The 25,647-nt window shown below is 37.3% G+C and overlaps 1 protein-coding gene across 2 annotated transcripts in view; it reads left to right on the top strand.

Annotated features, from left to right (window-relative positions):
* LOC127867484 (uncharacterized) overlaps positions 1 to 24,707 on the top strand; it is a 35,418-nt gene extending 10,711 nt beyond the window's left edge. Inside the window, exons 3-12 of one of the 2 annotated variants that reach the window (XM_052408655.1) lie at positions 2,399 to 3,690; positions 4,229 to 4,414; positions 4,798 to 4,944; positions 5,238 to 5,342; positions 9,973 to 10,082; positions 10,625 to 10,689; positions 12,625 to 12,769; positions 15,717 to 15,942; positions 17,867 to 18,076; positions 22,011 to 24,707. In XM_052408655.1, the coding sequence (XP_052264615.1) occupies positions 2,399 to 3,690; positions 4,229 to 4,414; positions 4,798 to 4,944; positions 5,238 to 5,342; positions 9,973 to 10,082; positions 10,625 to 10,689; positions 12,625 to 12,769; positions 15,717 to 15,942; positions 17,867 to 18,076; positions 22,011 to 22,111 (2,587 nt within the window). In that variant the 3' untranslated portion in view covers positions 22,112 to 24,707. Of the gene's footprint in view, positions 1 to 2,398; positions 3,691 to 4,228; positions 4,415 to 4,797; positions 4,945 to 5,237; positions 5,343 to 9,972; positions 10,083 to 10,624; positions 10,690 to 12,624; positions 12,770 to 15,716; positions 15,943 to 17,866; positions 18,077 to 21,966 lie in introns of both variants that reach the window. The other variant, XM_052408656.1, reaches the window with a different exon arrangement.
* Positions 24,708 to 25,647: the final 940 nt, after the last annotated feature.

Below are 25,647 nucleotides of genomic sequence, written 5' to 3'. Positions count from 1 at the left end.
ACTGGTAAACCAGATGTGGAATGAGATGTAAACAGTCGTTAAGCTCCTGGACTACTGACATCCTCAGTCGAGAGCCACCGGTCACTGAATGTTTCGACCTATTAATCTCGATACATTCTCCTGGTGGTGGGTTCGCAGGGGTTGATCAATCCCCTACGTGTCAGCAGACGGCTGCCAGCTCATCTCTTCTATCCTTAGCCAAAGCCATCTCGATGCTCTCTCCGCTGCATCCCCAAGTCTATTGACAGCTCGCGTTCTGTCACTTCCTGTCAGGCCAAGTGCAGTGAAAAGTCTCCAGAGAGCCTTTGCCGGAAAGCCTCGGACGCCGACCTCCACTGGGAATAGCCACGTGTGCCGCCCCTTCTCCTTGCATTCCCTCTGCAGATCAGCATATTTTGCCATTTTCCTCTCCATCGCATCATCACAGTGCGACTCCCTAGGAACTGTGAGTTCAATCATCACCAGATACTTGTCCTTTGCCGACCAGATCATCATGTCGAGGGTTGTGTTGTCTGGACTACACTTGGGAAAACCAGCCTTCGTTTCAGGTCAACAACCATCTCCCATGACTGCACACGATCTAGGATCGATGCTGCTTGCGTCTGCTGCTTCGTGATGGTTTCCCCTTCCTTTACAAACTGCATCTTCCCGGCCTCCTTCACAGTCCTCTTCATTCGCCTCTCCCTTTCCACTATGTCTGCCAGTTCTTGGAGGACCTTGTCGTGTCTCCACCTGTATCTTCCTTGTGAAAGGGCTGTCTGGCAAGATGATAGTGTGTGTTCTAGCATGCCTATCTTTCCGCAAAGTTGGCAGGTTGGGTCGTCACGTTTTCCCCATCTGTGCAGGTTTGCTGGTGAAGGTAGCAGGTCGTAGACTAACCTGAGCAGGAAACTGATGCGCAGAGGTTCGCTACGCCAGATATCCGCCCAGGTCATCTTCTTTCCTGTAGTCTGCCACTTTGTCCAAGCACCCTGGCACCCAATTGCCACTGCCCTTATGCCTCGATCTTCTTCTTCGGCCAGACGTACCTCTGCCTGGACCATCTCCCTCCTTATCCTACTGTCCGCCTTCTTCCAGCTCATCGACTCCGCAGAGCCCAGACCTTGTGTTCCCACTGCCGTTGTTCCCACAATGTCTTTGTGTCGCAGGCGGCTCTCGGCTTGCGCTACAGCAAATGATAAATTTGATTGAAATCTTTTTATTTGAATAGATATTATTATTTATGTTCTAAGTCAACTAATACCAGTAAGCTCTATGCATTGATTTGCCTAATTTTATATTATGGAAGTGCATTGAATGTCCGTGTATTGACAGGTTTCTTATGTCGTCAGAGTATCAACAGATTTAGATAAATTATTTTTTTTAAATAAATCATTAAGTCATTAATCTGTGATTTTAAATCTAGAAAAATTCATGAAGAAATTATAGAACAAAATGTTAAGAGTCTAACTGTGTTTTTTTATGAATAAAATATTTATAAAAAAAAAAGCATTTGGCTTGTAAATTTTGGAATTTCTTTATCCACACACCCTTCTGACTTTATAAATGTTCTAGATTGTATACCAGTAATTGATAATATCTTAATCCTCATATAATCATTATCCATTATGTAAATGCGGGGTTCTCAATAACTTTTGAGCCAACAGGCCCTAATGTGAAACCAACAGGCCTTTTAGGGGGGTCAGGGGGCATGCTCCCCCTGACAATTTTAAAATTGAGCACTTGATTTCCTGCATTTTGGGCCATTTTATGGCTATTTTAGTGGTGAACCAGGCACTTAAATTTTAGCATGTTTGTGTGCATTTTATGAATTTTAGCTTTTTTAACTAACAAAAGATAAATGGAAAAAGCTCTTGATTACTTTTGTAAAATTTTAACTCAACATGTGATGAACAGAATGTCAAAATATTTTACTGCTTTTTGACAGATTCCAATATGCGCCTTTTTATTGTTGTTGTTTTAATGCGTAAAGGGAGATACCAGTAATGAAGGGACATCTTTGCTTAATAGCAAATAGGAGCAAAATTATCGGAAAGACACGCAAATTTTGAAAAGTCAATTGCCAAATGTCCAAATCTGAGCGATTTTCAACCGGCCAAAATCTGATTTCAAACGGCCAATTTGGCTGGCGGCCGGCTCTTATTGAGAACCCTGTAACTGAGAATAAAACAATATCATGTTAGAGGCATAATTCAACATCTGTGTAAGAGACAAGTTATCAATCATAATGGATTGTATTTTTCAACTTTGTAGGAACAATTTTTGTAACTGTAAATCAAAGAGAATCCAAACATGTCAACTCAACATTTATTTGCCCATGTTTCTAATCTAGAATAAAAAAGTTATATACATGATAGCAACTGCAATGACTTTAAACAAATAATGAAACTTTTTCCAGGTACACACGTCATGATGACACTGACGAACAGGTACAAGTTTTCGAGGATGATGAAGAAGTCTTTGATATTATTGACCAGAAGAAGAAACGAAGTGTGAACAAGGTTTGGGGAGATGTGTTTCTTCTAGCGCTTGACTTTCTTCAGATATTTGCCCTGATACAATCCATGTCAACCAGATGGTTGTTTCCAGAAAAATGGCTACGCAAAACATACTGGGTGTTTGGTTTTAATGCAGATGCTTGGGAGATAGTAAAGTTCACAAATGAATCAGTGTATCACAGCGTACAAGGGGCGGATATAGCCAGCAGCAAGGTACCTCTATCATACGAATACATTGTCTTTGGCTGGTTTGGATTGTTTGGAGCACTGACTATCAGCTATGGGGCACTTCATTTGATAATGTGGCGTTTCTTCTACCCGCAGACTAGACAAAGAATGATCATGTCTTGGATCCAGTACTTCACAGTGATAGTTATCCACATCCTGTCATTTCCCTTTGGCACTGCCCTCTTCAGGGTATTTCAGTGCGAAGGAGAGTTTAACAAAGTCTACACTGTCAACGACTACGGTTGTTTCAGCTCTCAGCACTGGAAACTTGGAGCTCCTGCCTTACTGATGCTGATTGTGCTGTTTATTCTTTATCCAGCATTCCTCATCATCAAGATCAGACGGGAAGGAATGACGGGAACATCCAAGGGTTACTTGTCATTCATACTGATGAAAGAAACCGAGTATAAGATCCATCTGAATCGATCTTGGCTGCATGATTCCATGTGGATATTTTCCTCCTTCAAGCATCGGGGTCGCTACTATTATTCAGCTCTGCTGGTAGCAAAACTTTTGCTGCTTATCATATTTGTTGCAGCGTTCAATAACATCAAGATCCAGTCCATGGTCACGGCCATATTTCTTCTGGTAATGTTCCTTTCGGCCGTCATTGTGAGACCATTCCGTCTGACAAGCTGCAACGCTTTCCTTGCCTTTAGCATTCTTTGTAACCTTGGAAACGCATTCGTGGGATCGTTGCTCTCTAACTACAACTCCTACACCACACCTTCCGCATGGCTGACTCCCAATTACATCATCTGGTTCATTGGGATCATTCAAGTGAGCTGGCTCGTATCGCTGATTTCCTTATTAGTGTACCTTGTGTCCCGGACGCTCTGTCACTCCACCAAGTCCTGCTACAAGAGACCGGTGTGGCCAAACATCGCTAGCTCAGGAGAGGGCTACCTCACCACAGAAACAAAGAAGTTCATGACAGCCATCATCAAGGCCAAGATTGCACATGGTTAGATTTTGTTTCATGCCTTTGAATTTTACATGCTGTATGTTCAACACTTTTAAATCCTTGGACAAACATTTGAACTAAAACTGAGTTATGCTGTCAATGTATTTAATTTATAATATTTTTTTTAATTAAACAGGCAGTAACAATTTTGGTTGGGAATGGTTGTATGTTTGGTTATTTTGATTGTAACAATTGTATGTAATTAAAGTCTGATAAAAATGTTTAGACGATGAACGCAACCATTCTAGCAAATCTACTGGATCTGATATAAAAATGTTAAGTTGATATGGCTTATTTTCTTAACCATGAAATTTGAGACTTGTTCTGGGAAAACCAGGCTTAATGCATGTGTGTAAAGTGTTGTCCCCGATTAGCCTGTGCAGCTGTGCAGTCTGCACAGTCATATCAGAGATGAAGCTTTTTGCTGTTATGAAATTTTTCGTTAAAATGAAGTCTCTTATCAAAAAACATTTTTAAGGGGTAAGTGTCATTAAGCCAAGTTTTCACAGAATGAAACTCATTTGTTTTGCTTTCACAGAAAATATCCAGCGAGTGCCTGCGATATTTGCCCCGGTTCATGAGCTGGCCCGACACATCCACGTGATCAACACGTACTGCAGAGAGGCGGAGTATGTCAGGGACCCTCTGCACCTTGTGCTGTGGGAAATACTAGACGACCTGGTCGAGTCGCACGCAAATCTGTCACCAAAGTCACTGTTTGCAGGTTTGACCAAATTATTGTAAGAATTACTTATTCAATGGAGTGACAATTGCATGTTTGGTTTGCAATTCCTTTTAAAGCATATTTATCAGGAGACAGTTACATTAAATATTAAACAGCAAAATTAAAACTAGTTATTATTAAGTACTAGGGGAAGTAAAAAAATTGGTGGAAGGCTCGTCAATTGGTTTGATTACAAGCCACTGTTTGTTCTCTACACTGTATGTGGAAATGGGAATCAGTGGAATTATATCACTCATGAGTATTAATGGCCATGGCAATACATAACAACAACACTACTAAAATCATTATGACACCCTACTCGATAATCTAGCCATCCATCATTAAGTCTCATTTTATTCTTTTCTTGGAAAACTCACTTTCAGATAGTGTCAAGAAATCGATACGTCGCACAGCAGCTGAATTCATGAAGCTGGCACCAATGTTCAGTCAGCGTCTGGCTCAACGAGACTTTGACCTGATCCTGGTGCCACCAGTCAGGAGACGTCTGCTACTGAAGATGTACATCCTTGGTACGCACATCACTGTGGAGACTCATTGTTGTTGTGTTTTCAAATCACAAAGTCCAAATATGTATATTTTCTCCCAAACACTGTCTTAAAATTTAAGGTTTTCCACCAATATATTTTTTGTTGTTAATAAAATGAAATATTTAGTCACTTCCAAATGCATCTGTATGGGTTCAACCTTAGTACACTTGTTTAAAAATTTTAACTATTGGTTTGCAAATAATGAAATACACCAATTTCCCAATTTTATTCAAAACAATGCAATTTTTGCCATGTGTCACTGTGCTTACTTACAGGTGTATTCCTGAACGGTCGCTCTGAGAGAGTTGCCAAGCGTAACCTGCTCCAGCCAGCCACGGAGAAAGTGTGGCCCTCTCTACAAGCAGACAGGCTGTTTGAAGGTTGCTCAAATGCACTCTTTCTTTGTCTTACTTACATTCATTTAAAACAATATTTGAGCCATGGTCTGGGAAAAGGGGGCCTAATGCATGTGCATAGTGTTTGGGAAAAAGGGGCCTAATGCATGTGCATAGTGTTTGGGAAAAAGGGGCCTAATGCATGTGCATAGTGTTTGGGAAAAAGGGGCCTAATGCATGTGCATAGTGTTTGGGAAAAAGGGGCCTAATGCATGTGCATAGTGTTGACCCAGATTAGCCTGTGCAGTCAACACAAGCTTATCAAGGACGCTACTTTCGGCTTTTATTGTACCGTATTTTCCATGTATGGTGCGTAGTTTTAAACCTCAAAGTTTCAATTTTAATAGTTGATTTTATTGTTAGCTCCACTCGCCAAAGGCCAGCGGGGCTTATGTCATGGTCCTGTGTCAGTCGTGTGTGCGTCCGTGCGTGCGTTCGTGCGTGCGTCCGTGCGTGCGTCCGTGCGTGCGTCCGTGCGTTAACTTTTTCTTTAAACATCTTCTTGTCCTAAACTACTCGTCCAAATCTGATGAAATTTCTCAGGAATGTTCCTGTGGTAAACCTCTTTCAAATTTGTTCAAATTATGCCCCTGGGGTCAAATGTGACCCTGCCCCGGGGGGTCAAAATATTGAAAATTTGCTTATATAAGGCCTATTTTGTGCAAACTTTATAAATCTTCTTGTCCATAACCATTAGGCCTAGGGCTACCAAATTTGGTATGTATTGACATCTTATAGTCCTCTACCAAGTTTGTTCAAATTATGCCCCTGGGGTGAAATTTGACCCTGCCCCAGGGGGTCAAAAAATTGAAAATTTGCTTATATAAGGCCTATTTTGTGCAAACTTTAAAAATCTTCTTGTCCGTAACCATTGGGCCTAGGGCTACCAAATTTGCTATGTAGTGACATCTTATAGTCCTCTACCAAGTTTGTTCAAATTATGCCCCTGGGGTTAAATTTTACCCTGCCCCGGGGGGTCAAAACATTGAAAATTTGCTTATATAAGGCCTATTTGTGCAAACTTTAAAAAATCTTCTTGTCCATAACCGTATGGCATAGGGCTACAAAATTTGGTATGTAGTGACATCTTATAGTCCTCTACCAAGTTTGCTCAAATTATGCCCCTGGGGTCAAATTTGACCCTGCCCCGGGGGGTTAAAAAATCGAAAATTTGCTTATATAAGGCCTATTTTGTGCAAGCTTTAAAAATCTTCTTGTCCATAACCATTAGGCCTAGGGCTCCCAAATTTGGTATGTAGTGACATCTTATAGTCCTCTACCAAGTTTGTTCAAATTATGCCCCTGGTGTCAAATTTGACCCTGCCCGGGGGGGTTAAAAAATTGAAAATTTGCTTATATAAGGCCTATTTTGTGCAAACTTTAAAAATCTTCTTTTCCATAACCATTGGGCCTAGGGCTTCCAAATTTGCTATGTAGTGACATCTTATAGTCCTCTACCAAGTTTGTTCAAATTATGCCCCTGGGGTCAAATTTGACCCTGCCCCAGGGGGTTAAAAAATTGAAAATTTGCTTATATAAGGCCTATTTTGTGCAAACTTTATAAATCTTCTTGTCCATAACCATTGGGCCTAGGGCTAGCAAATTTTGTATGTAGTGACATCTTATTGTCCTCTATCAAGTTTGTTCAAATTATGCCCCTGGGGTCTAATTTGACCCTGCCCGGGGAGGTAAAAAAATTGAACATTTGCTTACATAAGGCCTATTTTGTGTAAACTTTAAAAATCTTCTTGTCCATAACCAATGGGCCAAGGGCTACCAAATTTGGTATGTAGTGACATCTTATAGTCCTCTACCAGGTTTGTTCAAATTATGCCCCTGGGGTCAAATTTGACCCTGCCCCGGGGGGTCAAAACATTGAAAATTTGCTTATATAAGGCCTATTTTGTGAAAACTTAAAAAATCTTCTCGTCCATTACCATTGGGCATAGGGCTACCAAATTTGGTATGTAGTGACATCTAATAGTCCTCTACCAAGTTTGTTCAAATTATGCCCCTGGGGTCAAATTTGACCCTGCCCTGGGGGGGTCAAAAAATCGAAAATTTGCTTATATAAGGCCTATTTTGTGCAAACTTTAAAAATCTTCTTGTCCATAACTGTATGGCATAGGACTACCAAATTTGGTATGTAATGACATCTTATAGTCCTCTACCAAGTTTGTTCAAATTAAGCCCCTGGGATCAAATTTGACCGTTCTCCAGGGGTCACAAAATTAAACATATGCTTATATTGGGCCCATTTTGTGCAAACTATAAAAATCTTGTCCATAACCATTGGGCCTATTTCTACCAAATTCGGTAGGTAGTGACATCTAATAGTTCTCTACTTAGTTTGTTCAAATTATGCCCCTAGGAACAAATTTGACCTTGCCCCAGGGGTCACAAAAATGAACATATGCTTAAATAAGGCCTATTTTGTGCAAACTTTAAAAATCTTCTTGTTCTTAATTATAGAGCCTAGGGCTACTAAATTTGGTATGTAGTGATATCTAATAGTCCTCTACCAAATTTGTTCAAATTATTCCCCTGGGCTCAAATTTGACCCGGCCCCGGGGGTCACAAAACTGAGCATATGACGTTTACCAGTGGAGATTACTGCGGCCGTTTGGCTGTGACAAACAACAACATCAACATCTTGTAAACATGAGATAAAACCCTGTCATTTAGTGCCATTTTAGGTCAGATGGTGACTGCTTACAAAGGCATTGAAGTAAGAACATGTGTTATGAATGTTTTTCTTATAAACTGAAAAAAGTCGGGTTTTATTTAAATATGTCGAAAGTGACCATATATCCGGATGAAAATATTTTGGATGACATGTTAATTTCATGTCTTTTTTGTAGTGTTAAAACCAGTTTAATAATATATTATTGATTTTAAAAACACAACTTCCATGAACATAATTATTTCAAGGATAGTCAATATATTATACTGCACGGTAAACTCAAACTTTGTATCCAAGAGAAGGTGTTGAAATTAATGAAGTGCAATGTTCTTAACTATCCTATATGCTGTTTTTTAATAACTAATGATTCATTGTTCCATTTGTGAATAGTAACTGATCATGAATTGTTGAAATGATTGTCAATTGCTCAACAATCCATATATATTTCTGACCATTTTATAATTTTCTTAATACAAGTTATGAATTGATCTTAGAAGTCAAATGTATTACTTAATTAAATACATTTATAAATATAAAGAAATAATCTTTAGATTATCATAATATTCTCAGGCCTGTTGGTCTTAGGGATGTGTGGGTTGATGAGCAATTTCTCCTTTTATCACAATTATTTCTACCCTACCTGATCATTTTCTTCATATTCCATTTTAATTCAATTGACGTCTGCAACCTCTTTCAAATTGGGAAAGTCCAAAATGTGTTGTTTGGTAAAGGGTTAAGGCATTTTGATTCCTATGGGTCTAGTGAATCTGTTTCAAATCAAATGCGTAGATTTGATCTTCAGCATCTAAAAATGTGTGAAATGGAAAGAACGACAATATCTTTTGCAGAGATAAATGTACCTACGTTATAAGCAAAGGACCTGTGCAACAATTCCCGGGCTTTTTTGTCTGTTTAGTTAACACGGTAGTAACTTTTTCCATATATAAAAATGCTCACCCTTCCAACTTTATGCGCCCAGTGGGACGAGGGATAGAAAGAGAAAGTCACATGCTTGAGTACATTTCAACCCATGCGCATTACACGTTTTTTTCGCTAAGAAAAAACAGTGGAGCGATACAGGGCCATCATGGCCCTCTTGTATTAATTGCTCAAAAGGAGAGCTCTTAGCAGATATCAAGGTTAGGTGGACAGTATCGTCTCTGATTGGCCTGCGTGGACTGCACAGGTTAATCTGGGACTGCATGTTACCCGCATGCATTTTCTTAGAGCGGTGCTCATATATATTGAATCAATCATACATACATAAAAACAGACACGTATACCACATATCCTAATACGCTGCAAAGATGCTCAAGATTAAATCATGAGATAAATTCTAGAGAAGTGAGAAAAAAGCTAGAAGCTTGTGTTATGTCTCTCATCTGTATTGCCCATTAGACATGCTCCACTCAGAATATTATAATACTGCTGTAAGAAGGCTCATGTTTTTAATATTTTTCCCAATAAATATTTAGAAATAAATATTTTCATACACTTTAAATTTTATGGTTTGATTGTTGTTTAGTCAAACATTAGAAAATAAAAGTGTGTTCTTTGATTTATTTTATCATTTTTTGTCTTCTGTGGTCAGCAAAATGTGCAGGACACTTCATTGTTGTACATGTCCTACAGTAGAATATCAGCATAGCAAAAGTGATGTACAGAATAATATCAAAGTTGTTATTACAGTAGTGCACCGGGACATGTATACAATAGGAAAAGTTCAACGCCTGTCTTATTATTTCATTGTTTCACAATCCATAAAAAATCAGTATGAATAAAGGAGAAGTGATGATTTAAATGATAACTAGTATGTTGTTATTACATCGTTGTACACATCAATAAAACTACAATATAAATATAGGAGAAGTGATGGTTTCATTGACAACTGCTGTGTTGTTATCCTATGTTGCAAACACTTGTTGCTTGTAGAGGAAGATGGCTACTTTGAGGACCTCTACCCCGCCCCTATCGGTGGCAACTACTCGGACGATCTTCTACAGGTCATCAATGAAGACTCTACTGATGCAGAATCCACAGAGGTTGGTCCATGATCGATTGTTCTTTGTTTGCCCTGGTTTGATTGTTTTAACTAGTGCCCCAGTCATATCATGTATTTCAGTCAGCCTTCTTGCATTTGTATTAAATATAAAACAAGCTTTTTTTGAAATGTAAACGGGACTTGTTCACAGATGTTGGCCTATTTTGAATTATGCCATACATTTTACTGACCGATGTATGCAGAGAATCTAGAAGTTCAAATCAAATATTATAAGTAAAAAAATTACAAGAACAGAAGCATTTCAAAGTTATTTTTATATCATAGTTTAGTAATACAAATGCTATATAATTTTCAATTGATGGGTGATTACTAAACCAAAAGGTATATGCATGTATGATATGTTTGTATGTCTGTATTTGTCTTAAGGAGAGCCAGTTTACATTCAGACCTTGATATTTGCAATGAACATTTAAGTCCAATCCTTGATTTTAAATGATTATTGTATTGATTGCAAAATTGGCTGAATGTATTTGAATGTGATTGAGATAATTGATTGTGTAGTTATACATGTGTGTTCTACAGGAAGAGGACAATGTGCAGGGCATGCTGAGGAAACTACCTGAGGTTGGACTCATTGACTTGGAGACGTAAGCAGCATTTCAGCCTCGCTTGGAGAAAACTGGCCTTCATGCATGTGCACAAAGTCTTGTCCCAGCCTAGCTTGTTCATTCTGCACAGGCTAATCAGCGACAACACTTTCCACTTTATTGAACTCTTTGTTAAAAAAAATGCACTTGCTAATCTTGGACAACACTTTAGGCACTTGCATTAAGCCCAGTTTTTCTGGAACAAGGCTCATTTTCTTTGCATGATGCAAGGTTCTCTACAAAATTCAACTTAACAGATTTAGCAAATAAAACTTTCTCATTTCCACCTTTTTCTCATTTCCACCTTTTCAATGCCAATAATACCCACACACAATTTCATTACTCAAAAGAAGGAGTCTATGTGGATTACCAATTTGTGCAGTATTTACATAATTCTGCTCTGTCATTTTTTTCCTCTTTGGAATATTTTACTTTTAAAGTAATAGTGGACTCAACATTGCTTGAAGTGCTTGGGTCAATTTTGCCCAATTGATTTCCAAAGCTGAAGGACATAATATTAAAGGTCTTCATAAAGAAAGACGTTTAATACTGCAGCCAACTAAGTTAACCAATATATATATAAACCAATATTTGGGGGATTCTCCAAACCTTGAGGACTGAATTCCTCTTAAACTGCTTAGCAAATATCCATGAAATTTTCGCAGCCGAAGAACATATTTGTGTAGGTTATGGTAAGCTAAGGATTTCATGCTGTGACTTATTATTGAAGAATTATTGCTCATTGTTATTTTTCTACTTTAAAATATTGTATGAAACAAAATGGATGAACAGAGCTCCAGATAAGGTTTTGTGAAATTCTTAAATTACTACCAGATTTCCAAAAATTATTCTTAACGTTACTACTAAGTTTTGGAAAATAATTCTTATTTTTGATACTTTGATAAAAAGCTGTTACAGAGACCTTACATGGGATTGTCTTTAGGTCATGTCAAGTCAAGATCAGGGTCACTCTTCTTAGCAGTAGAAAATCAGTTGTAGCTCAATAATTAGAGTTTGGATGCATATCTAAAAATAAATAATAATGGTTATTTTCATGCAAAAAAATCCAAATAAACATACTAGCAACTTTATTTATAAATACGAGTTCATCAGTGTCTTTTCAGTATTATACAATTGTATTTTTCAAATACCTTCATATGCCCAAATTGTGCTTAGATTGCATGCCTTAGATGAAATTTTACATATTTCACAATTAAAACGGTTCTCCCCTTCAATCTTTTCAACGATTAGCCACGGGAATTGTCCTTTCCACTCGTTCAATGTTTTTTTGTTGTTTAAATTTGGACCCGTCGTGTCGTGTTTTTGTTTAGCTTTTCCGACTGTGTCGGAAACTGAACATACAACATCGTATAAGATCATTTCTATAATGACTTTCTAAACATTTAACTTCGGCTCACTTTGCGTACAATATGCTAAAAGCGTGTTTTTGGACGCTTTGCAGTTTTTTTAGGACTCTCTCTGGGCGCCGCCATTTTTTTTTTACAGATAGACTGTATACGCCGCTTTTATTGAAAAAAATGCGCTTTGTTAAACAGACCCGGTAACCATTCTATATAAGCACCGCAAAGATCTTTAATACGCGAAAAGAACTCAATAAAAATCGATACGAACCGATGTCAAAATAATATTCGTAACTTGATTTTGTAATTCTTAATGGTACGACAAGATTTTAAAATAAATACGTATCGGACTTGAAAATAATTCGTAATTACGAAAATACGACCCTTATCTGGAGCTCTGGATGAAGGTTAATCACTTTAGAAGAATGAGTGCCAAGCTATGTTCGTGTCGTCTGGCAACATCAGCAACTGTTTTGACAAATTCAGTTTCTTTGTTATTTTGATTGCAAAATCTTAACTTCTTGTTTTTATTTTGTTAAACAGTTTTCCTCTCATGTTCGAGGTCCCATTTCAGGCCCACAATAGGGGGCGTGGCTGAAGAATTGGACTCTGAAGAGGAGGTCCCGGTGAAACTGCCAGGGGGCAAGCAGGGCGCCAGCTTTGGTCACATGAAACCTGTCAATCTACAGCCTCTGAGATCAGGCTCAGCCTCTTCCATTGTGAGTCAAAACTCACTTTAAGTTTCTGTTCATTATATTAATGAGAATACATGTATGTTAAAAATTAAGTACATGTTCAGGTTAAGTGTTATATGTTTAAAAACAACAACAGGTTTTCGAGTTGAAGATCCTGGTTATTAAATTCAGATATTATGGGCGAGTGGCTGGGTGGGCAGGCAGGCACTGTCAAACAGGTTGTTTTCTGTCAATAATTTGAGTTTGCGTCAACCAATATTGATGAAACTTTGATAAAAAGCTGTTACAGAGACCTTACATGGGATTGTCTTTAGGTCATGTCAAGTCAAGATCAGGGTCACTCTTCTTAGCAGTAGAAAATCAGTTGTAGCTCAATAATTAGAGTTTGGATGCATATATTGTAGACAAATTTTGGGTTGAGGAAGCTTACATTAAGGCCTGGCTTGAATTGCATTTGGGCACAGTTGGGGCTATGTCAAGGTCATTGTAACGTAAAATAGAAAAATATTAAACATGATGTTTCTGGTAAAAAACTTCTATTTGTATTGATCAGTCTTGATGAAACTTTAGATATTGAAAGCTTGCATGGAAATGCAGCATGATTTCATTTGGGGCTGTTTGGGTAAAGGTCAAGGTGACTGTAACTAAATATATAAAAAGGATTTTTTTTCATAAAAACTTGTATAATTTATATGACTTTAGATTTTTGGCGCATTTCTCAAAGTCTGAAAGGTTTTTTGTTTTGTGGGAATTCTTATGGAATTAATAAAATAATTTTGGCATTTCATATAACAATTCCTGCGCACGTATATGCTAGAAATTTGTAAGTTCCAATATAAAAGTTATTACTGGCAGGGATCATATTTTCCCACAACATCAATCGGTCTGGATTTAAAATTGGGGGAAAAAGTATTCCAAAAATTACATCCGAAATCCATGCCAGAATTTGTCAGGTCCAAATCGGGACATTCCATTAAACAATTGTCTGGAAATGTGACCAAAAAGCAGGACACCTAAAACGATCACCTTTACTTTAGTCAGTATATTACTTACAAAAACTCTAATTTTCTACCCAATTTTGACGATACATGTGTTACCGAAATTCGTGAACACAGTGTTCTCCATTCTCTGGAAGTTAACACACTCCATAAACTGAATTGTGGGGTTTCCCCGTATGCTTCGATTTGACATCCAATCGGTACAGGGATATCCCCTTGATCATTTGTAAATTGTGTGACGCGATGTGAGCGCATCGAGCACTTTTCTTATTCAACCAATCATCTATTAACTCTAAATTTAGATTGATGCAATATGTTATAAATAATTTCTGACAATCAGTCGAAAACGAAAGTTAATTTATGTGAAACATCAATGCGTATTGGTCAGCATCCAATTTGTTTGATGTACAAAATCGGTGTTTTTACAGGTTTTATAACCTTACTCCTTACAAGTTAGGTGGTATAATACACAGGATAATAGTGTCATTGGCGTTTATTTCTGTATGATACATCTTTCGATAGCAATTAGAGACCCCTATCATAAAAAGACTGTGGTGTAAATGCCTGATAAAATCAATAATCGCCGATAAATCGCCAATAAAGTGTCAAAAACAACACTGGTGCACTGGAGTAGCAGAAGCGGGTTGTTAATTGGGGGCAATAAAGGGATTAGCGATGGTAAGTTTTAGCCAGACAGAGCTTAAATAGCGAATTTTATTGGGAACTTACAGACTTAACATCGTTTTGTACGAATGTCAGGACAGAATTGGACCGACTGTTTAGGATTTTCAATCGGTCTTTCATGACCCCAATCGATCTAGGACCGACAAAACATAAAGAATATGATCCCTGATTACTGGTCAAGGGCGGTTATGTTTGCGATTATGGCCACCTAAATGATTGCACTTAAAAAAAATTACAAATGAACAAAAATATTTTTTTTGCATTTTAAAATATAAAAGTATTTATTATCTTTAATATGTATACTGAGCTTGTGAATCCATACAGGACCAGTTGGCTTCAGGTAAAGGTCACTGATTCTAAAAATAGAAAAGGTTTTTCTGCTCAATTTATTGTATGTGAGTAGTGTTCTTAAATTGTATGTGTTTGTGTTTTTCAAAGGGAACAAGCTAGCCATTGCATTATTAATTTAATTTAATTAATAACTAAAACACTGAAAAGCTTACTTCCTGGTGCTGCCATTTTTTCTTTTCTTGTGGTATTTTAAGTCTGTTACTGGTTTAATTTGGGGTCTACTGTACTAAATTAAAAAAAAATTCATTGAAAATATGGGCAATATTAGCGAGATTATACGATTTTGTCAAATATTTATTAATTTATATAAAATGTGTAAAAAACTTATTAACATATATTTAAATATAAATTAAAATAAAAGTTAAGAAGAACATGTGTAGAAAAATGTGAAATAAGCCAGATATTTAATTCTTAAATCGAAAAAGGCTGTTCAGTCGAATTCACCAGCATGTAAATCATGCATGTGCAATGTGAATCTAAATTAAGTTTAACAGTTCATTTTAAATTCCTGCAATGATATCTATTCATACGACACATGAACACTATCTAAAAAGACGAATGTGCCGGTTATTGTAGGAAAATTTGAGTCACAATATGCTCGGGGCGCTAATTTGTCTTTGTTGCATTTCATAAAATTTGTCTTCAATGTATAATTTTTCTTGCTTATTTTGTGTTATTGTTACATATTTTATCAATATATTACAATTAAACACATATACAAAATCGTATAATCTCGCTTTAGGAGAACATAGATAGAGTGGTTACAAATTATGACAGATCATGTAGTGTTGAAGAGTAGGATAAAGGATCTGGTTACTGGCACACCAGAAACATTAGATGTACATAATTAAAAAAATTGTTCCTACCGTCCGATCTTAGGAAAAAGATAATAATTATAACCCCTTAGTAACAGTCAATATATATTTATCGCCCATTAGAGAAGCACCGAGTCGGTCCCCCCTCCTGTCAGACCCGGGTCGGGTGCTTCAAGCTTGTTTGGCTCACATGCCTCCCTGCGCCGCGACGTGATGTCCCCACAGCTACGCAACATGACTTCGCCTCTTCAACAGGGCCCGGGCTCCAATGGCTCTGGGCGCAGTCTGTCGCCGGTCGCACCCCCTGGGTCCTCTGCCTCTCAGCACAGCGGCCGGGGACCGTCACCAGGTAGAGAACCAAACCCTTTTTTTCTTTAACTCTGTTTATTTTAGCCTGATTGCATCAAAAGCCTAAGGCGTTTTTAAATGCTCTCGAGTCCATTTCCTGGGTAGAACCAGTTCTTGATGTGTTTCGTGGAGATAGAAGGCTCCCAAGTGAGGAACAAACCCATGACCTCAGGGTCGCTAGTTGGCCACTATGTCCACTGCATTGCACCTTGAGAAAAGTGTTGGCGTAGTGATTGATTGTTAGAAGTCATAAAAGTAAAACAACGTCTATGGAGGGGGAAGAAATTTCTCAATGAATATTTATATTTGAAATCAATAAATTTAAAACTATATTTTTATATTACAGCTTAATAATATTATTAATATATCATACACTGTTACAAAAAATATATAATGAGTTATTAAAGGTGAAATCTAAGTATGTAAATATCTTGATATTAGAATATTCGGATGTGTGACTTATGGGCTTTCACATTAAACTTAATCTACTGTAGCAATAATTGGGTATATTAAAAAAAATATATCTTAAATTTGTATGCACCCCTTTGAAAAAAAACAGCACATAGTCCTCTGTTTGTCCAGCATTCTTTACAGATGTCTCTCCAGAATTAACCATATGCGTTTCAGCAGGGGATAATAAACACTCACTAGTATTAAAAACAAACATGCCAGAAGAACGTCAAGGGGTCCCACATTTTTGACAAAAATATTAGAAGGCCAGCATTGAAATGCATGATCCCTGGACTTACTATGAATTCAGAAATTGGTGCCTGAGGCATAACTTTGCCATTTAGTGATGGATCTCAAATTAGATTGGCACACATGTAAACCATCTTAAGACGACATGTAAAGTGTAACACCCATATCCCTACCTCAAAGATCAAGGGTTCACATAAAGGCCATATGAAATATGGCCATAAGATACAGCTTTTACTGACTGAAATTTTGTCATTCATCATGCAATTTTAAAATAACTTTACAAAAATGATCCTAACTAAGAAACAGCTTATTTAAAGGTCAATGTTATGCTTAAAGGTCTAATTTAAAGGTCAATGTTATGCTTAAAGGTCCAATTTAAAGGTCAATGTTATGCTTAAAGGTCTAATTTAAAGGTCAATGTTATGCTTAAAGGTCTAATGTAACCATAAAAGAGCTGCTTACATTTGTTGAGTTTTAAGAGAAAGTGAAATGTGGGAACATCTGTGTTCAATGGACACGCTTATTTTTATGTATTATTCGCAGAAAATGTACAAGTTGAGTGGGACGCTGTTGTGTCTGCAATACAGCTCTCTACCAGACACAAATGTCAACACAACAGAAATAGATATAATAATTCAACAAAACAATTCAGCAATTTCATTAAGAAACTGATTACGCTTATGGCAAATTAGAAAAAAAAAACACTAGTATATTGACTCACAAGGTGTCTTGATGGTTTAATTAAACTAAAAGATTCATAGAATGTTTACACTTTGTGCAAGGGTCATGAAGTATTTTTTAGCAAAGCAGTATTTTCATTAAATTTCTGTTTTAAATTCCATTCAGCCTTGCTATGGAAAAAGTCAGCAAAATGAATTTGGGCAAAGTGTGCATGTGTAAGGCATGTGTGCTATTAGTTTATGTACAGAATGTGTTGTCCTCATTAGTCTGTGCTATAAATGCGCAGGCTAATCTTGGACAACACTTAACGCACATGTTCTGATTTTATGGTATTTTTTGTTTTTGTTAAAAGGAAGCCTCCCCTTAACAAAAATCCAGTTTAGACTGAAAGTGTCATCCCTGATTAGCCTGTGCAGACTGAAAGTGTCATCCCTGATTAGCCTGTGCAGACTGCACAGGTTATGCTAGGTTGACACTTTACGCACATGCATTAAGCTCGGCTATTCCAGATTTAGGCTCATTCCTAAAACACATTGTACCCACAGTGCGACCAGCGTCAGGGAGTTCAGTGATCAGCAGTCAGCCCAGCAGACCAATGTCAGCTGACTCGGGCAGGGAACCGGATATGGCCGCCATCAACCCGGGCTACGTACCAGACCCAGAGGAGGAGAGTATTCAGGGGAGACAACTTGTGGCTGAGAGAGCAGAGGAAAACAATCCAGCCTTTAATGAGGATTATGAAGAAAGTCAGGAAGGTTTGGAAGATATTTTTTATATTGAACTTTTATTTGGATTTGTTAGTTATATTTATAATTCATGAAATCTGTTTTTGGGTTGAGATGTATTAAGTGAATTATTAAAAGTCATGGACTTTGTTTTGGTATTGGATGCAATTTTGATTTGTTATTTTGTTTTATCAGTCATGGAATTGGTTTTTGGTTTGAGATGTCATTTTGACTGTAGATATATTTATTTAAGTCATGGAATTTGTTTTTGGTGTGAGATGTTGGAAAATTAGGTATTTAATGTAACACCTTATAAATACATATGCATGTTTGTCTATTGATTTTCTCATGTGATATTTTACAATAAGTCTCCTATTTGGCTCTTGTTGCATAAAGAAAACGATATTTAATATAATAGATTGTTGTGATAGTCTCATGATGAAATTTACGTTGTAACTTAATACTCACTGATCTTCATATAGACAAAACAAAAATGAAGAATTGTAAAACTTCATTGTAACAACACAAAAGATTCTTTAAACTGGCATATCACAGTTAAAATAGCTGTAAATTTCATGGCACAAATATGAATGATATCATTTAGGAATTAAATAAAACGCAAGTTATTTGTATTTATCTGGTCAAATAAATACAAGCCACTCTCTGAAGAATGGTTTTAAATGGATATGAGTAAAGTGTTATCCCAGATTAGCCTGTGCAGTTTGTACTCGCTAATCAGGGACGGCATTTTCTGTGCACCGTAATGGGATTTAGGCAAAGAAAATACTTCCTTTAAGCAAAATATATAAGAAAATCTGAAAATGTCAACCCTGATTAGTATGTGCAGACTGCACAGGCACTTTACCCACATGCAGACTGCACAGGCTAATATGGGGTGACACTTTACCTACATACAGACTGCACAGGCTAATATGGGTTGACACTTTACCCACATGCAGACTGCACAGGCTAATATGGGTTGACACTTTACCCACATGCAGACTGCACAGGCTAATATGGGGTGACTTTTTTCCCACATGCAGACTGCACAGGCTAATACAGGGTGACACTTTACCCACATGCACACTGCACAGGCTAATATGGGGTGACACTTTACCCACATGCAGACTGCACAGGCTAATATGGGGTGACACTTTACCCACATGCAGACTGCACAGGCTAATATGGGGTGACACTTTACCCACATGCAGACTGCACAGGCTAATATAGGGTGACACTTAACCCACATGCAGACTGCACAGGCGGGTGACACTTTACCCACATGCAGACTGCACAGGCTAATATGGGGTGACACTTTACCCACATGCAGACTGCACAGGCTAATATGGGGTGACACTTGACCCACATGCAGACTGCACAGGCTAATATGGGGTGACTTTTTTCCCACATGCAGACTGCATAGGCTAATATGGGGTGACTTTTTTCCCACATGCAGACTGCACAGGCTAATATGGGGTGACACTTTACCCACATGCAGACTGCACAGGCTTATGGGGTGATACTTTACCCACATGCAGACTGCACAGACTAATATGGGGTGACACTTTACCCACATGCAGACTGCACAGGCTAATATAGGGTGACACTTTACCCACATGCACACTGCACAGGCTAATATGGGGTGACACTTTACCCACATGCAGACTGCACAGGCTAATATGGGGTGACACTTTACCCACATGCAGACTGCACAGGCTAATATGGGGTGACACTTTACCCACATGTAGACTGCACAGGCTAATATGGGGTTACTTTTACCCACATGCAGAGTGCACAGGCTAATATGGGGTGACACTACCCACATGGAGCCTGCACAGGCTAATATTGGGTGACACTTTACCCACATGCAGACTGCACAGGCTAATATGGGGTGACACTACCCACATGCAGACTGCACAGGCTAATATGGGGTGACACTTTACCCACATGCAGACTGCACAGGCTAATATGGGTTGACACTTTACCCACATGCAGACTGCACAGGCTAATATGGGGTGACACTTTACCCACATGCAGACTGCACAGGCTAATATGGGGTGACACTTAACCCACATGCAGACTGCACAGGCTAATATGGGGTGACACTTTACCCACATGCAGACTGCACAGGCTAATATGGGGTGACACTTTCCCACATGTAGAGTGCACAGGCTAATATGGGGTGACACTTTACCCACATGCAGACTGCAGAGGCTAATATGGGGTGACACTTTACCCACATGCAGACTGCACAGGCTAATATGGGTTGACACTTTACCCACATGCAGACTGCACAGGCTAATATGGGGTGACACTTTACCCACATGCAGACTGCACAGGCTAATATGGGTTGACACTTAACCCACATGCAGACTGCACAGGCGAATATGGGGTGACACATTACCCACATGCAGACTGCACAGGCTAATATGGGGTGACACTTTACCCACATGCAGACTGCACAGGCTAATATGGGGTGACACTTTACCCACATGTAGACTGCACAGGCTAATATGGGGTTACTTTTACCCACATGCAGACTGCACAGGCTAATATGGGGTGACACTACCCACATGGAGCCTGCACAGGCTAATATTGGGTGACACTTTACCCACATGCAGACTGCACAGGCTAATATGGGGTGACACTACCCACATGCAGACTGCACAGGCTAATATGGGGTGACACTTTACCCACATGCAGACTGCACAGGCTAATATGGGTTGACACTTTACCCACATGCAGACTGCACAGGCTAATATGGGGTGACACTTTACCCACATGCAGACTGCACAGGCTAATATGGGGTGACACTTAACCCACATGCAGACTGCACAGGCTAATATGGGGTGACACTTTACCCACATGCAGACTGCACAGGCTAATATGGGGTGACACTTTCCCACATGTAGACTGCACAGGCTAATATGGGGTGACACTTTACCCACATGCAGACTGCAGAGGCTAATATGGGGTGACACTTTACCCACATGCAGACTGCACAGGCTAATATGGGTTGACACTTTACCCACATGCAGACTGCACAGGCTAATATGGGGTGACACTTTACCCACATGCAGACTGCACAGGCTAATATGGGTTGACACTTAACCCACATGCAGACTGCACAGGCGAATATGGGGTGACACATTACCCACATGCAGACTGCACAGGCTAATATGGGGTGACACTTTACCCACATGCAGACTGCACAGGCTAATATGGGTGACTTTTCCCACATGCAGACTGCACAGGCTAATATGGGTTGACACTTGACCCACATGCAGACTGCACAGGCTAATATGGGGTGACACATTACCCACATGCAGACTGCACAGGCTAATATGGGGTGACACTTTACCCACATGCAGACTGCACAGGCTAATATGGGGTGACACGTTACCCACATGCAGACTGCACAGGCTAATATGGGGTGACACTTTACCCACATGCAGACTGCACAGGCTAATATGGGTGACTTTTTTCCCACATGCAGACTGCACAGGCTAATATGGGTTGACACTTGACCCACATGCAGACTGCACAGGCTAATATTGGGCTTTTTTTTTTCCACATGCAGACTGCACAGGCTAATATGGGGTGACACTTTACCTACATGCAGACTGCACAGGCTAATATGGGGTGACTTTTTCCCCACATGCAGACTGCACAGGCTAATATGGGGTGACACTTGACCCACATGCAGACTGCACAGACTAATATGGGGGTGACACTTAACCCACATGCAGACTGCACATGCTAATATGGGTTGACACTTGACCCACATGCAGACTGCACAGGCTAATATGGGGTGACACTTGACCCACATGCATTTAGACTGGTTTTCCCAGAGTGAGGCTCATATAAATTGCCTGATGTATTTCAGTGTCTGATGTATTTCAGTGTCTGATGTATTTCAGAAGAAATAGCTGAAGTGGCTTCATCTGTTTCTGATGTATTTCAGAAGAAATAGCTGAAGTGGCTACATCTGTGTCTGATGACAAGAAAGACAAGAAGAAGAAGAAGAAAACCAAGAAGACCAAGAAAAAGAAGAACACAGATTGAGATCCAATCTTACATAAATCCAATCAAAAAAAGACTGTTGTTGGAATGTGAAAGGAGTTTCCAATTTGATGCAATTAAAAACAGAACGAATTTTAAGGATAAAAATGTTGTTTATTGTTATAGATTAGGTATACAACAAGAGCACAATGATAATCTATTTTTATTTTGTAGTTTTTAATTTGTGTACTATATGAATGTGTTAATCTTTTAAATCTAAATGTACTATCAAAACAACAACAACAACACACAATCACAATAATAGGAGTTTGTTTGAACACTGTGGAAAATGTGTTTTTTTATGAAAATATCACTTGTTGCAGTTTTAAATTAGATTTCTGCACCTATCTAAAAACTGTTACAATATGTTAGTCATTCTCTCTATACAAAACTGCACTTATCATATGTTTACAGCAATCTTTGCTCAACATTTCATCTTGTAGTGTACATGTATGATAAATATTAGATACATATCAGTAAATGACATTATTTACTGAAGTAAAGTGTACATTTTGATATCTGTGATTCAATACTTAAAAGAGAAAAGTTGCTGTTAAACTGTCAAGAATTAGTAAAATGATGTGTAGAGTTGCACACACTTGGCGTATCTTTTTGCTGGTACTCTATAGAGAGGTTGTGAGATTATAAATCATTTAAAAGCACTTTTGAATGGAAACAATAAAGGTAAACAGTACTTTTGTCACTTTGAACGCTTGCCATTCAATACAATTTTGCTGTGATTTTTTTTGCTATGTATCATCTTGTTCTTTTTGTATGTAAAACTTGATTTTTTAATGGTTGTATTTTAAGGTCATTTACTTATTTTATTCACATGTTTATCTGCATATAACCTATTTTCAGTCTTTACACTGACACTGACTAATGAAAAAACTAAATTCTGCGAATGTAAAATAATTCCATAACAAAAATGTGTATGCATTCTTTAATACATGCAATACAAACTAATAATGTTTAGCAAGGTTTTAGAACTTTGTGATTGTATTGACTTAATTGATAACATTCAGTTTTATAGCATTATTGTTCCATCTATATTATTTTAAAACATCTGAAATTACATTTGATTATTTTAATGAATTTGCAAGATGTTTAAGTTCTGATACAAATCAGAAATATACAGTTACATTATGTCTGTATTTAATAATCCAGTTGTGAATTTTAATGTATAAAAATGATCTTATGTTTAACTTTTGCCTCTGTCTTATACTTGTTTGTCTGTGATACTGCTGTATGTTTTGATTACTGAACTTGATTGGTTGCTGATTTGTCCACTGCTTTAAGTATTATTCAAATGTTTAATATAAAAAAAGCTTTTTTTAAGCTCAAGCTTAGGTAGATTGAAAGTGTTAACTTGAACTTAGTCTCCCATTATTCCATTAAAGAAGAAAAAGCTGTTTTATGTAGCATGGAATCATTCAGTACAAGAACAATTCTGTCAATCTAAAGTAGTTTATAATTTGGAAATCATATCAAATTATCCATTTTACATAAGTTTGAAAAAAAAATTATAAGAAAATGTTTTATTGACACAAAGCCTGCCAGTATTACATCAGCTTAATGAAAAAGCTTAGTGTGCTTTGATCTTGTTATAAAGTAAAATTTTACAAAAAAAATTTGTAACTTGCTGTAACATTATCTATTTTTGCCTGTTTATGTCCGTCCGTTCTGAAGCAATATGCATTAAACTTGTGATATTTATATTTGTGCATTAAAAAAATGCATTTATTTAGCATTTAAATTTTTAGAATTTACATTTACTGTAATTATATATTTTTTGAAAATGCAATGTAATATACTATCTTCAGCACTGATACTTTGTTACCATAATTTATGGTTATACTGTGTTGTAGTATTAATAGTTTAATGGGTTATAGTTTACAAATCTTCTTTATTTAAAGGAGGGTTACTTTATATATATTTCTTTAACATTTTATTATATTTTTCTTTATATTATTATATTATAATTTATGCAGATGGTCAAGAAAAAATTGATGATTACAAACAAATGTGAATCATATAAAATATTTTTATTGAATTCAAAAATATTAATTATTTACAAAGAATTGTAGTTGTAATAGTTCACCGTGTTAAAGGTTGTCCTACTAAATGAAGGTCATATTTTAGATTTAGTTCAAAGCTGTATTAAATCTGTTAAAAATTGAGGTTAATTTAGCTCTAATTCTAATATTTCTCCCTAATCTTTATTATAATTTTTATATGATTTATGACAAACTTTACAATAAAAACTAATTCATTTAAATTTATCTAAATTTTAATAGTGGACATCCACTTGGTGCTTTTTTTTTGTTCCTTTCCTGACTGACTTGACATGCGAAATAAGTATTTTAACAAGAAAAAATCCAATAAAATATTTTCAGGACTAATAGAAGAGACAATTAATATATTGATGTATAAATGAGTGCACAAAGTTATATGTTTACTAATATGGCTATTATTGTTTTAATATTTTGACAAGACATGGCAGGACCATGCGGGTGTAGTGTTTTTTTTTGACATTCTTATGTGATAAACTAACCAAGAACTTTATCTGTTGTAGAAAATAAAAATCTTGAAAAGTCAATGGACTCTGTTGCATATTTTTCTTTCATTTTTTATTACCTGTACATCACTTGAAATCGTTAACAAAATGTTTTGACCTTTGACCTTGAATTGTAAACTCTTGGCCTTTACTGAAGAGCATTTGAGTTATATGCGACACATTGTTTGTTCATGGGAAAATAATCCTTAGTTGTTTAAAAATCCTCCTAAGCATAAACAAACTTCAGAGCCGAAAATAAATGTTGTTACCTTTGACAAAAGGAGAGCATACATGTTGTTTGTGCTTCCTTGTCTAGGCATGGGAATTATTTGATCAGCTAATCATTATTTTAGCATTCCTTATTATGTCCCGGTAGGGTGGCATATAGCAGTCCGTCGGTCTTTAACTTTAACATTGCCCATAACTTTTGCAATATTGAAGATAGCAACTTGATATTTGGCATGCATGTGTATCTCATAGAGCTGCAAATTTTGAGTGGTGAAAGGTCAAGGTCATCCTTCAAGGTCAAAGGTCAAATATATGGCTTCAAAGCGGCGAAGTAGGGGGTATTGTGTTTCCGACAAACACATCTCTTGTTTTGAGAATTAGAACACAGTTTATAGTCATCACATTTGATTTACATATATAACTTGATCCAAAACTAAAAAGCTTAGCTTAACTTGCCATTAAAATGTCAAAATTGAGAAACTTGGACAGAGATAATTATTGATTCAGCATGATTTTTTTTTACAATTACGAGTTATATGTGCCTTACATTTTCATTTTGGTTTAACAATTTCTGTAAAATGTGGAATCTGCAGAGTTTAATGGTCTGATTACAAAAACCAGAATTGTTTATTTGTCGATACATGTTCCACTTTCATAAAAATGTGAAATGTTGCAACATACAAAGCATGCATGTTGTTATCATTATCTAGGCCATATTGGTGATGGATTATTAGTTTTAGACAAAGTATGCAGC

The sequence above is a fragment of the Dreissena polymorpha genome, chromosome 2, assembly GCF_020536995.1.
Source record: "Dreissena polymorpha isolate Duluth1 chromosome 2, UMN_Dpol_1.0, whole genome shotgun sequence".
Lineage (NCBI taxonomy): Eukaryota > Metazoa > Mollusca > Bivalvia > Myida > Dreissenidae > Dreissena > Dreissena polymorpha.
The sequence above is the reverse complement of the archived record's forward strand: the minus strand, read 5'-3'. Positions and strand labels throughout refer to the sequence as shown.